Source organism: Chiloscyllium plagiosum, chromosome 38 (assembly GCF_004010195.1).
Source record: "Chiloscyllium plagiosum isolate BGI_BamShark_2017 chromosome 38, ASM401019v2, whole genome shotgun sequence".
NCBI classification, from domain to species: Eukaryota; Metazoa; Chordata; class Chondrichthyes; order Orectolobiformes; family Hemiscylliidae; genus Chiloscyllium; species Chiloscyllium plagiosum.
Window position 1 is genome coordinate 112,117 of NC_057747.1, and position 12,501 is coordinate 124,617.

Below are 12,501 nucleotides of genomic sequence, written 5' to 3' on the forward strand. Positions count from 1 at the left end.
AGTGCAGGTTCATAGCTCCTTGAAAGTGGAGTCGCAGGTAGATAGGATGGTGAAGAAGGCATTTGGTATGCTTTCCTTTATTGGTCAGAGTATTGAGTACAGGGGTTGGGAGGTCATATTGAGGCTGTACAGGACATTGGTTAGGCCACTGTTGGAATATTGCATGCAATTCTGGTCTCCTTCCTATTGGAAAGATTTTGTGAGACTTGAAAGGGTTCAGAAAAGATTTACAAGGATGTTGTTAGCGTTGGAGGATCTGAGCTACAGGGAGAGGCTGAACAGGCTGGGGCTCTTTTCCCTGGAGCGTCGGAGGCTGAGGGGTGACAAAATATACATATGATAAATAGGCAAAGTCTTTTCCCTGGGGTCGGGGAGTCCAGAACTAGAGGGCGTAGGTTTAGGGTGAGAGGGGAAAGATTTAAAACAGACCTAAGGGGCAATTTTTTCACGTGTATGGAATGAGCTGCCAGAGGATGTGGCGGAGGCTGGTACAATTGCAACATTTAAGAGGCATTTGGATGGGTATATGAATAGGAAGGGTTTGGAGGGATATGGGCCGGGATATGGGATGGGTATATGAATAGGAAGGGTTTGGAGGGATATGGGCAGGTGGGACTAGTTTGGGTTGGGATATCTGGTTGGCATGGACGGGTTGGACCGAAGGGTCTGTTTTCATGCTGTACATCTCTATGACTCTAAGTCCTTGACGTTCGTAAACTATCTGGCTCAGGAGCAAAGCACAGTTGAAAGGTTTGATACAGCAGTATGAGGACATATGTAAGAATAAGATGGAAAGGACTAATGCTATTGTGCGTGACGTAGATGTAGGCAATGATGTTCCAATAAAAGAACACCACAATCGACTTAATCCTTTTAAAGGAAGTGGAGGTCATGCTCAACAAAGATATCATCGAACCAAGTCTTAGTTCCCAAACTTGACAGGACTGAACAATTTTGCATGGATTATCGAAATGTGACAAAATCAGACTCATATCCAATAGAGATTGGAGGATTGTAAAGAGAAAGTTGGACAAGCCAGTTACATCACAAAGTTGGACTTACTGTGTTGTTATCAGCAGGTGCCTTTATTTGAGAAGACAAAAGAAATTTCTGCATTTGTAACCCCAAATGGGCTATATCAATTCAAAGTGATGGTCTTTGGAATGAAGAACACATCCACCACATTCCAAAGACTCATAAACAGAGTTGTGGCTGGGTTAACAAACTGTGCAGTCTATCTGGACAAATGTGGTGATCTTTAGTGAGTCCTGAGAAGATCACATGGTACAGCCTGCAGAGCTCTTTGACCAGTTAAGAGAAGCAAAACTGGTAATTAATTTAAACAAAACTGAATTCGTGAAAGCAGAGGTGACATTCTTGGGACATAATATCAGTCATGGAAGGTTGACCCCCAGGAACGCAAAGACAAAGGCCATTGAGGAATTTCCATGACCAACCTTGAAGAGGTGCCTCACTATTTTCAATGAAGCTGATTCTATCGGACGTTTGTTCCAAACTTGAGCAATGCAGTAGCACCGTTAACAGATTTGCTGAAGAACACAAAATTTCAGTTGACAGAACAATGTCAGTCGGCATTTGACAATTTAAAAGCAGTATTAATCACCTCACCAATTTTAACTACACCAAATGTTTTTAAACCCTTCAAAGTTGCTATCAATGTTAGTGCCATAGGAGTTGGAGCTGTACAGTTGCAGGAAGATGATGATGCAATCAAACTTCCAGTTAGTTACTTTTCAATGAAACTCAACACACACCCAAGGAAATACTTTATAATCAATAAAGAACTATCGGGTTTGGTATTTGGCCTTACAACATTTTAACGTGTGTGTCACGGACAGAGTGTTGGAGACAGTTGTGTACACAGATCACAATCCTCTTACATTTTTGGAATGCATTAAAGACAAGAATATGAGACTATTTTGTTGGAGTCCTATGTTACAGACTTTTAATTTACAAATCGTACGTGTTGCACGTCATAAGAATGTAATAGCAGATGCGTTATTGTGTAGTATAGATGTAGAGTAGATAAAGTATAGATGAGATTGGTGTCTATTCAATGTTATATATAGATGTGGGAAGAAGTTAATATGAACTTCGATTAAAATCATATGTATTCATGTTAATGTGGCTAAGGAATAGAAAAAAATTGAAGCTATCTTTTTATTATGATGGTTTTTTTTTTACTTAAGGGGCAATTTGAACAGTTAGCCAGAGCAGCAAAGAGCACCAACAAACAGATGGCCCAAAGAATTCCTCTCTGAAAGGTACCTTTTCATGTGAAATCTGTGCAGCAGTAGACCAAACAAAAGATGACACAGATAAATCTACTGAAGAAAATACAGAAGAGAATTGACATAGCTGATTGGTTTTGAAATTTGATTTTTGTACAAGTTACATGGGGGGTTTTATTGGATCAGTACATTGTTTGTAAAGTGGGAGGTAGATAAGTTGATCAGACAAAGGAAGATTACAGTTAAGATAGTTGCTGTTTAATGTTTTTATTCGTGAAGTTGAAGAATAAATTGTTAGTTCTTATTAAATAGTGGGATTTTTCACTCATACTTTTACAGATTACAAGACAAGGTGAGATTTTCTGTGTGTCTGGTTTAAATTAGCAGAAGAGCTTACCCCGTGTCATAACAATAGAAAGTGGGGCAATAGAGGAGGGGCAGTGGAGTTTTTGATAAGGGAAAGCATTACTGCTATACTTAGGGAGATGTTCCTGCGAATACATCCGGGGAAGTGAAACTGAGAAATAGGGAAGGGATTACCTTATTGGGATTGAATTATAGACCCATAATAGTCAGCAGGAAATTGAGAAATAAATTTGTCAGGAAATTTCAGTTATCTGTAAGAATAAACAGGTGGTTATGGCTTTTAACTTTCCAAATATAGACTGGGACTGCCATAGTGTTAAGGGTTTAGGTGGAGACGAATTTGTTATGTACAAGAAAATTTTCTGATTCAGTATGTGGATGTACCTACTCGAGAAGGTGCACAATATGGCCTACTCTTAGGAAATAAGGCAGGGCAGGTGACGAAGGTGTCAGTGAGGGAGCACTTTGGGGCCAGCGACCATAATTCTATTTGTTTTAAAATACTAATGAAAAAGGGTAGACCAGATCTAAAAGTTGATGTTCTAAATTGGAGGAACACCAATTTTGACAGTATTAGGCAAGAACTTTCAAAAGCTGATTGGGAGCAGGTGGAAAATGGGAAGCCTTCAGAAATGAGATAATGCGAGTCCAGAGACAGTATATTCCTGTTAGGGTAAAAGGAAAGGCCAAGGTGTAGGGAATGCTGGATGACTAGAGAAATTGAGGTTATGGTTAAGAAAAAGAAGGAAACATATGGTCAGCAGAGATCAAATGAATCCTTAGAACCGTATAAAGGCAGTAGAAGTATACTCAAGAAGGAAATCAGGAGGGCAAAAAGGGGACATAAGATAGCTTTAGCAAATAGGGTTAAGGAGAATCCAAAGGGATTTATAAATATATTAAAGACAAAAGGGTAACTAGAGAGAGAATAGGGCTCTCAAAGATCAGCAAGGCAGACTATGTGTGGAGCCACAGGAGATGGGGGAGATACCAAATAAGTATTTTACATCAGTGTTTACTGTGGGGAAATAGATGGTGACATCTTGAAAAATATCCATATTACAGAGGAAGAGTTGCTGGATGTCTTGAAATGCATAAAGGTGGATAAATCCCCAGGACCTAATCAGGTATCCCCTAGAATTCTGTGGCAAGCTTGGGAAGTGATTGCTGGGTTTCTTGCTGAGTTACATTAGATTAGGTTCACTACAGTGCGGAAACAGGCCCTTTGGCCCATACAGTCCACACCGACCCTCCGAAGAGTAACCCACCCAGACCCATTCCCCTCTGACGAATGCACCTAACACTATGGGCAATTTAGCATGGTCAGTTCACCTGACCTGCACATTTTTGTATTGGGGGAGGAAACCAGAGCACCTGGAGGAAAACCCACACAGACAGTCATGCGGGCTGGAATCGAACCTGGGACCCCGGTGCTGTGAGGCAGCAGTGCTAACCACTGAGCCACCGTGCCACCCCTACATGTATCATTGATAGTCACAGGTGAGGTGCTGGAAGACTTGAGGTTGGCTAACATCATGCCACTATTTAAAAAGGTGGTAAGGAAAACCCAGGGAATTATAGAATGGCGAGCCTGACATCAGGTGGTGGGCAAGTTGTTGGAGGGAACCCTGAGGGACAGGATTTACAGGTATTTGGAAAGGCAAGGACTGATTAAGATTAGTCACCATGGCTTTGTGCATGGGAAATCATGTCTCACGAACTTGGTTGAATTTTTGAACTAGTAACAAAGAGGATTGATGAGGGCAGAACAGTGGATGTGATCTATGTGATTTTGGAAATGCAAATATTTATATACTTCATGGTAATGGAATTGCTGAACAAAAGAGACCTTCGAGTGCAGGTTCATAGTTCCTTGGAAGTGGAGTCGTAGGTAAATAGGATAGTGAAGGTGTTTGGTATGCTTTCCTTTATTGGTCAGAGCATTTAGTACAGGAGTTGGGAGGTCATGTTGCGGCTGTACAGGACATTGGTTAGGCCAGTTTTGGAATATTGCACGTAATTCTCGTCTCCTGGGATGTTGTGAAGCTTGAAAGGATTCAGAAAAGTTTTGCAAGGATGTTGCCAGGGTTGGAGAATTTAAGCAATAGGCTGAGGCTGAATAGGCTGGGGCAGTTTTCCCTGGAGCAATGGAGGCTGAGGGGTGACCTTATGGAAATTTATAAAATCATGAGGAGCATGGATAGGATAAATAAACAAAATCTTTACACAGAGGATGGTAGGTGCCTGGGAGCGCATTGCCAGCAGAGGTAGTAGAGGCAGGCACGGTAGATTCATTTAAGATACGTCTGGACAGATGCATGAGTAGGTGGGGAGCAGAGGGATACAGATTAGATTAGATTCCCTACAGCATGGAAACAGGCCCTTTGGCCCAACCAGTCCACACCGACCCTCCGAAGAATAACCCACCCAGACCAATTTCCCTCTGACTAACGCACCTAACACTACGGGCAATTTAACATAGCCAATTCACCTGACCTGCACATCTTTGGACTGTGGGAGGAAACCAGAGCACCTGGAGGAAACCCATGCAGACACGGAGAGAATGTGCAAACTCCACACAGACAGTCGCCCAAGGCTGGAATTGAACCTGGGACCCTTGTGCGTGAGGCAGCAGTGCTAACCACTGAGCCACCGTGCAACCCTAAGGATGCTTAGGAATTGGGCAACAGGCTTAGATAGTGGATTTGGATCAGCTCAGGCTTACAGGGTCAAAGTCCCTGTTCCTGGGCTGTAAACTTTCATTGATTTGTGTTATTTGTTCTTTTCACTTGGGTGGGGGAGTCCAGAATTAGAGGGCATAGGTTTAGGGTTAGAGGGGAAAGATATAAAAGGGACCCTTTTTCACACAGATGGTGTTGTCTGTATCAAATGAGCTGCCAGAGGAAGTAGTAGATGCTGGTATAATTACAACATTTAAAAGGCATCTGGACGAGTATATGGGAGGAATATGGGCCAAAAGTGCTGGCAAATGGGACTAGATTCAGTTAGCATATCTGGTCGGAATGGATGAGTTGGACCGAAGGGTCTGTTTCCGTGCTGTACATCTCAATGACTCTATTTCAAATTTCACCTATCAGATCTTCAAAATTCAATTTAACAGATTCTCTCCATATTCTGTCTTGCATATCTAAACCCTCTCATACTGAGATTTTAGACTTTCTTAGCTACTAATAACTTGTAGACACCTAATCAAACACCATCTGGAAATCGTACAAATTAAGCTTTTCTATTGAGATAACTCAGTGGCTTAACTGCTCTGAAATATCCTTTCTTCGTCCAATTGTAACCAACATGAATATATTACTACTTTGAAATTCATATTCCAAAAATGATAAATTATACACCTTCTGTCACACTTAGCAAATCTGATTTCTGACTCACTTGTCTAGTTCTAAGCCATGAGCTTGTTTTCTTAATGTCTTGATTACACCCTGTGGATAACACACTAAAACAATTATATCAACCAGAATCAATAGAACAAACCATTGAACTACCTCCAAGACTATGTGACAAAACCTTTCTGGTAAAATGTGATATTGGCAGATTCATCATTTCAGCTGCACCTTACAGCATTATAACCTGTTGTAAATACCGATGATTAAAATAGAAGTTCATATATGGACTTTAAAGATTCTCCAGCTCTCTGTTCCTTTGCATCCACCTTGGGATTTTTTCCTAGCTGATTCTGGGCCTAGTCCTGCTTAAGTTTGCTTTCTTCAATCCCTCCAAATACCTACTAAAGATATACTCCTAATCCTGGTTTCAATAAAATCCAAAAGAACTGCAGAAGCTGTACATCAGAAATGAAAACAGAAGTTGCTGGAAAAGTTCAACAGATCTGGCAGCATCTGTGAAGAGAAAGCAGGGTTAATGTTTCAGGTCTGGTAACCTTTCCTCAGAACAGTTCAGACCCTCAGACCTGAAAAGTTAACTGATTTTTCTGCACATATGCTTTCAGATCTGCCGAGCTTTTCTGGCAACTTCTATTTTTATTTTTAACCCTGGTCTCACTCTTCTAAATCTTCAAATGCTCTCTCATTCCCAGTAGCTATTTTCTTTCTCTGACTTGCTTCTGTACTACACTTATCCATTTACTATGATCTTAATGAATGTTAATATTGATCCCATAATGAATTCTGGCTTAATTAATCATATTTGTTTTTATTTAACAAGGTGGTCTTGCACTGAAACACTTGCATTGAAAATACTGCAGATCTGGTTTTAACAACAAAGCAGTTCATTATGCAAAGGACATGAAGATAAAATAGAATAAACCAAGATATTTACATACAATTTGAAAAATTTTAAAACACGGTACAACAAAATGTTGTCAACATCATTGCTTTATCATACTCAAATACCAGAGGTCAGTTCTCTTATCCATCACACCTATAGATTTGACTTAGGTGTTTCTTTCAATTTCTGGTCAAGAGTTTGATTAATTTTTCTTTAATTAATCACATAACTGAGCTTAGATTTTCTCAGCTTCAAGTACTCTCAGGGTTCAAACCAAACTATTCTGATCTGGAACATTCAAACTTATTCTGAGGTAATGTATTTCCCAATTGTTCTGAATTTGCACTTTTTCCAGGAAAAACTGTTCATACATTTAAAGTTAAACAGGTCTTCTGCAAACTGAAACCAAACATTTCCCAATTTATGAAACCTTCACGTAAGCAAAATCAAAATAAATTTTCAGTTCTTTAAACCAAAAGCAGGCTAATGCTTTTGAAAGTCGAAAGGTGTGGCGCTGGAAAAGGTTAGGAAGCAGGAGAGTCGACATTTCGGGCATAAGCCCTTGATCTGGAATGTGGGGGGTCAGAAGGGGACCGAGAGACAAATAGGAGGGTGGAGTGGGTTAGGGTTGGGGTGAGGGAAGATAAGGAAACTGGTGAAGTTGACCTTGACGCCATGTGTTTGGAGAGTCCCAAGGCAGAAGGTGAGGAAGGTTTCTTCCAATCATCCGGTGGCTTGGATGCAGTGGTGGAGGAGGCCCAGGACTTGCATGTTCTTGGCAGAGTGGGAGAGGGAGTTGAAGTGGTCATCCGCAGGACGGTGGGTTTGTTTGGTGCATGTATCCCAGAGATGTTCCCTGAAACATTCCACGAGTTGGCGTTCTGTCTCCCCCTTGTTGAGGAGACCACATCAAAACCAACTGACACAGTAGATTAGGTGTTTCAATGTGCAGGAAAATCTCTCCCGGATAGAAAAGGATCCTTTGGTGCCTTGGACGGAGGTGAGGGGGAAGGTGCGCTTTTCAATTTTTGCTCAGTGCAGTCATAAAACTCTCACAATGCTAACAAATTCCTATTGTAATTTGACAAACAGCTTGGTCTCACATAATAATTTAAGAATCATGTATCCAGAAACAGTAACAAATTAATTATGAAACCCTATCATACTAGCTGCCACTAGTTCAAACTCCAATCAGTGAATCTCTTCCCATACTTGGAGCAGATGAATGGCCTCTATTAGTGTGAATTCGCTGGTGTACAATGAGGGTGCATGAATGCCTGAACCCCTTTCCACAGTAAGTGCAGCGGAACGGTTTTTCCTCAGTGTGAACCCGGTGGTGTGTCAATAGGGAAGATGAATCTGCAAATCCCTTCCCACATTCTGAGCAGGTGAATGGCCTCTCCCCAGTATGAACACGCTGGTGTTTCACCAAGGCGGATGAATCAGTGAATCCTTTCCTACACACACAACAGGTGAAGGGTTTCTCCCCAGTGTGAACACGCTGGTGTCTCCGCAGGTCAGAAGCATGAGCGAATCCCTTCCCACAAACAGAACAGATAAACGGCCTTTCTCCAGTGTGAACCCTCTGGTGTCCAGTGAGGGTGCCTGAATGCCTGAACCCCTTCCCACAGTAAGTACAGTGGAACGGTTTCTCCTCAGTGTGAACTCGCTGGTGTGTCAGTAGGTGTGATAACTGAGTGAATTCTTTCTCACATTTGGAGCAGGCAAATGGCTTCCTCCCAGTGTGAACGCGTTGATGAACAGTGAGGGAGCTTGACTGTCTAAAGCCCTTTCCACAGTAAGTGCAGCTAAATGGCCTCTCCCCTGTGTGAACCCGCTGGTGTACTGTGAGGGTGCCTGAATGCCTAAACCTCTTTCCACAGTCAGTACAGCTGAAGGGCCTTTCCTCAGTATGAACTCGCTGGTGAGTGAGTAGCTGAGATGAATCAGTGAATCCTTTCCCACAGTCAGAGCAGGTTAAGGGCCTCTCCCCCGTGTGACTGTGTCGATGGGTTTCCAATAAGGATTGGTAATTGAATCCCTTCCCACAATCCCCACATTTCCAAGGTTTCTCCCCAGTGTGACTGCGTCGATGAATTTCTAGCAAGGATGGAAAATTGAAGCCCTTCCCACAGTCCCCACATTTCCATGGTTTCTCCCCAGTGTGATTGCGTCGATGAATTTCTAGCCGAGACCGGTAATCGAATCCCTTCCCACAGTCCCCACATTTCCATGGTTTCTCCATGGCATGCTCATCCTGATGTCGCTCCAGGTTGGACGATCAACTGAAGCCTTGTCCACACAGATATAGTTTCTTCCAGTATGAATGATGCTATGTTTTTTAAAGCTGTGAAACTGGATAAAGCTCCTTCCACAGTCAGCACACTGGAACACAATCACTCTGGGGTATGTACGAATCTGAATTTCCAGTTAAACTGATGTGTAAAATCATTTCTCACAAAACAGATAAATATTTCTGATTCTAAATTCAAATGTCATGATATTCAGATTGTCAGAAATTGAATGACTGTCAGCTCTTGGCATGTTGTTTGGTTTGAGTTTTCTGTCTGCAAATTCTCACTTTGAAAACCCTGTAAAAGGAGTTTACAAATCATCACAGTACAGAACAGAAAGTCAGAAGACAGTTACAATTTCAATGGAAAATTGTTTCCTCCCTTGTTCCCTAAAATCTTAACCTGATGTCTTACACACTTTTCCTCCTTCCTATCCAGAAACTCAAACCCATTGCACCATCTCCAACTATTTTTTTTGGTCAACTTTTTGCCGAGACTCTGGCTGGGTTCAGTTCCACACTTCCAGTCCCTCTTTCTCTCTCCTGAAGGTGCTGAGTCAAGTTGTGTTCAGTTTTTTCACCATTTCCTCTGTCTCTCCGTCTTTCTCTCTCTCTCCCTCCCCTTACAGTGTGGAAATAGGCCCTTCGGCCCAACAAGTCCACACCGACCCTCCGAAGAGCAATCCACCCAGACCCATTTCCCCACATTTCCCCCTACACCTAACACTACAGGTAATTTAGCATGGCCAATTCACCTAACCTGCACATTTTTGGATTCTGGGAGGAAACTGGAGCACCCGGAGGAAACCCACGCAAACACGGGGAGAATGTGCAAACACCACACAGACAGTTGCCTGAAGTGGAAATTGAACCCAGGTCTCTAGCACTGTGAGGCAGCAGTGCTAATCACTGTGCCACCGTGCCGTCCATACCACTGTGCTACCGTGCCGCCCATGGCACATTGGGTTGGGTTAAGTTCTGCACTCAGTAAGTAGAATGTTATGAATGCAGGAAATCAGAAACAAAACAGAATTTTAAAAAAATCTCAACAATTCTGTATCATGTTGTTAAACGTCTCAATAGCGTTGCTAGCCTAGCTCTACTTTACTGATATGTAATATCTCTGGCAGAGGATCTACCCACAGTACAATGTATAAATTTGATCCGTCTGATGAGAAGTTTGACGACAGGAGTTGAGACATTATATTCAGGTTGTACAGGATTTTGGTGAGGCCTCTTCCGGTGTACTGTGTCCAGTTTTGGTCATGCTTTTCAGGAAGGATATTATTAAACTGGAGAGGGTTCAGAAGAGATTTATCAAGAAATTGATGGGAATGGAGGGTTTGAATTAGAAGGGGAGGCTGGATAGGCTTGGGACATTTTCACTGGAGTGTAGGAGGTTGAGGGGTGACCTTATAGAGGTTTATAAAATCATGAGTATAGATAAGGTGAATGGCAGGTGTCTTTTTCCTAGGGTTTCAAGACTAAAGGGCAGAATTTTTGAGGCGAGAAGAGAAAGACTTAAAAAAGATATGAGAGGCAATTTTTGTTTTCTTCTTTATTCATTTATGGATGAGGGCATTGCTAGTTAGGCAGCATTTAATGCCCATCCCTAATTGCCGAGAGGGCAGTTAAGAGTCAACTGTATTGCGGTGAGTTCGGAGTCACATGGAGGCCAGACCAGGTAAGGATGGCAGTTTCCATCCCTAAGGACATTAGTGAACCAGATGGTTTTCTTTGATAATCGACAATGGGCATCATTAGATTCTTAATTCCAGATATTTTACTGAATTCAGGATTCGAACAATAACTGGGTCTCTGAATTAACAGTCCAGCGATAATACCACTAGACCATCGCCTCCCCAAAACTCTCGTTTTACACAGAGATTTGTTTGTGTGTAGAATGAACTTCTGGAGGAGGTGGGGATGCAGCTACAGTTACAACCTTTAAAAAATATTTAGATAAGTACATAACTAGGAAAGGATTAGAGCAATACAGGCCAAATACAGGTGGAACTAGTTTAGTTTGGGATTATGGTCAGCATGAACTGGTGAGACTGAAGGCTCTGTTTCTGTGCTGTATGACTCTATAAGCCCTGGCAGCATTTGTGCAGACAGCAAAACACAGACACAGTGGTGAAGGCAACACATGGGATGCCTTCATTAGCCACGGCATAGAATTTATGAGCAAGGAAATATTGTACAACTTTATAAAACATTGGTTAGGCCACAGATTGAAAACTGCATACAGTTCTAGTTGTCACACTATCAGACGGATGTGATTGCACTAGAAAGACTGCACAGGATTTTCACCAGAATGTTACCGAGGATGAAAATCTCAGTTACAGCTGAGAATAGATAGGCCTGGTTTGCGTCTCTGATGCCGAGGAGGGATCTGATAGAGTTAAACAAAATTATGACAGGCATAGACATCGTAGGTTGTGAGAATCTTTTTTCTCCATATCTAAGACTAAAAGGCATAAGTTTAAGGTGAGGAGTAAGTCATTTTGACGGGATCTGAGGAAAAAAATGTATTCACTCAGAGGATGGTAGAAATATGTAAAGCACTGCCTGGGAGGTACTTTTGCAGCACTTCAAATACCAGGGCTTAGTAAGTTACAGACCATGTGCAATTAAATGGAATTAATGCAGCTTAGTGTTTGCTGATCAGTGTAGACATAGTGGGCCGAAGAGCCTGTAAACGGGGTTAGCAGTTCAGCCCAGCCACTTATCATCAGAACAGGAAATGTTACTGATATAATAGGATTTGAGCAAAGGTTCGGTAGGACAAGAAAGGTCATTTGTGAGATGGAAGGAAGGGAAAATTGAGTGTTCGAAAAGTTAGCCATCCAGAGCCAAACAAAAAAAACCTATGCCTGAAGTAGCTGCTGCTGAGAGAGAAACGAAACAGAGAAAAGCAAACAAACTGGAGAACAGGATTACCAGTTAGAAACTGTTCAACTCACTCACTGACCTTCAGGCTGCGATTACCATCAGCTGCATGGTGCAGCTCCTACCCCCGAGGCTCTAGACGATAGTTCTCCGGTACCAGCGGCTCCGAGTGAGGCTCTCCCAGTGCTGTTAACACTGTATCTTTGATTGTGCTTCCTGGAGCAAACAGCGCGCATGCTCCGCGCAGACCGGCTGTCCCGAGGAAAGGAACCGATTGACATCTGCGCAGTATTGCGATCCAAGTGGAGGTACTGCAGATGGTGTTGATGCAAGAGGAGCAGTCTGAGTTCTTCCATTCATTTTCCAGTCAGTGATCATACCGTATGTAATAGGAGGTCTTCAGCCCAAAAGATTTGTGGACATTCTTTCGCAAAAGTGTAC

The 12,501-nt window shown here is 42.3% G+C and overlaps 1 protein-coding gene across 5 annotated transcripts in view; it reads right to left on the reverse strand.

Moving 5' to 3' along the window:
- Positions 1–12,267, reverse strand: part of LOC122541735 (gastrula zinc finger protein XlCGF17.1-like) — a 47,115-nt gene extending 34,848 nt beyond the window's left edge. For 3 of the 5 annotated variants that reach the window (XR_006309663.1, XR_006309662.1, XR_006309664.1), the window contains exon 1: positions 12,143–12,267. Coding sequence is in view for 2 of the 5 variants with exons in the window: in XM_043678623.1 (XP_043534558.1) it covers positions 8,056–9,120 (1,065 nt within the window). In the remaining 3 variants the exon portion in view is untranslated. Of the gene's footprint in view, positions 1–7,508; positions 9,467–12,134 lie in introns of those variants that run through there. The other 2 variants (XM_043678623.1, XM_043678624.1) reach the window with 2 other exon arrangements.
- Positions 12,268–12,501: the final 234 nt, after the last annotated feature.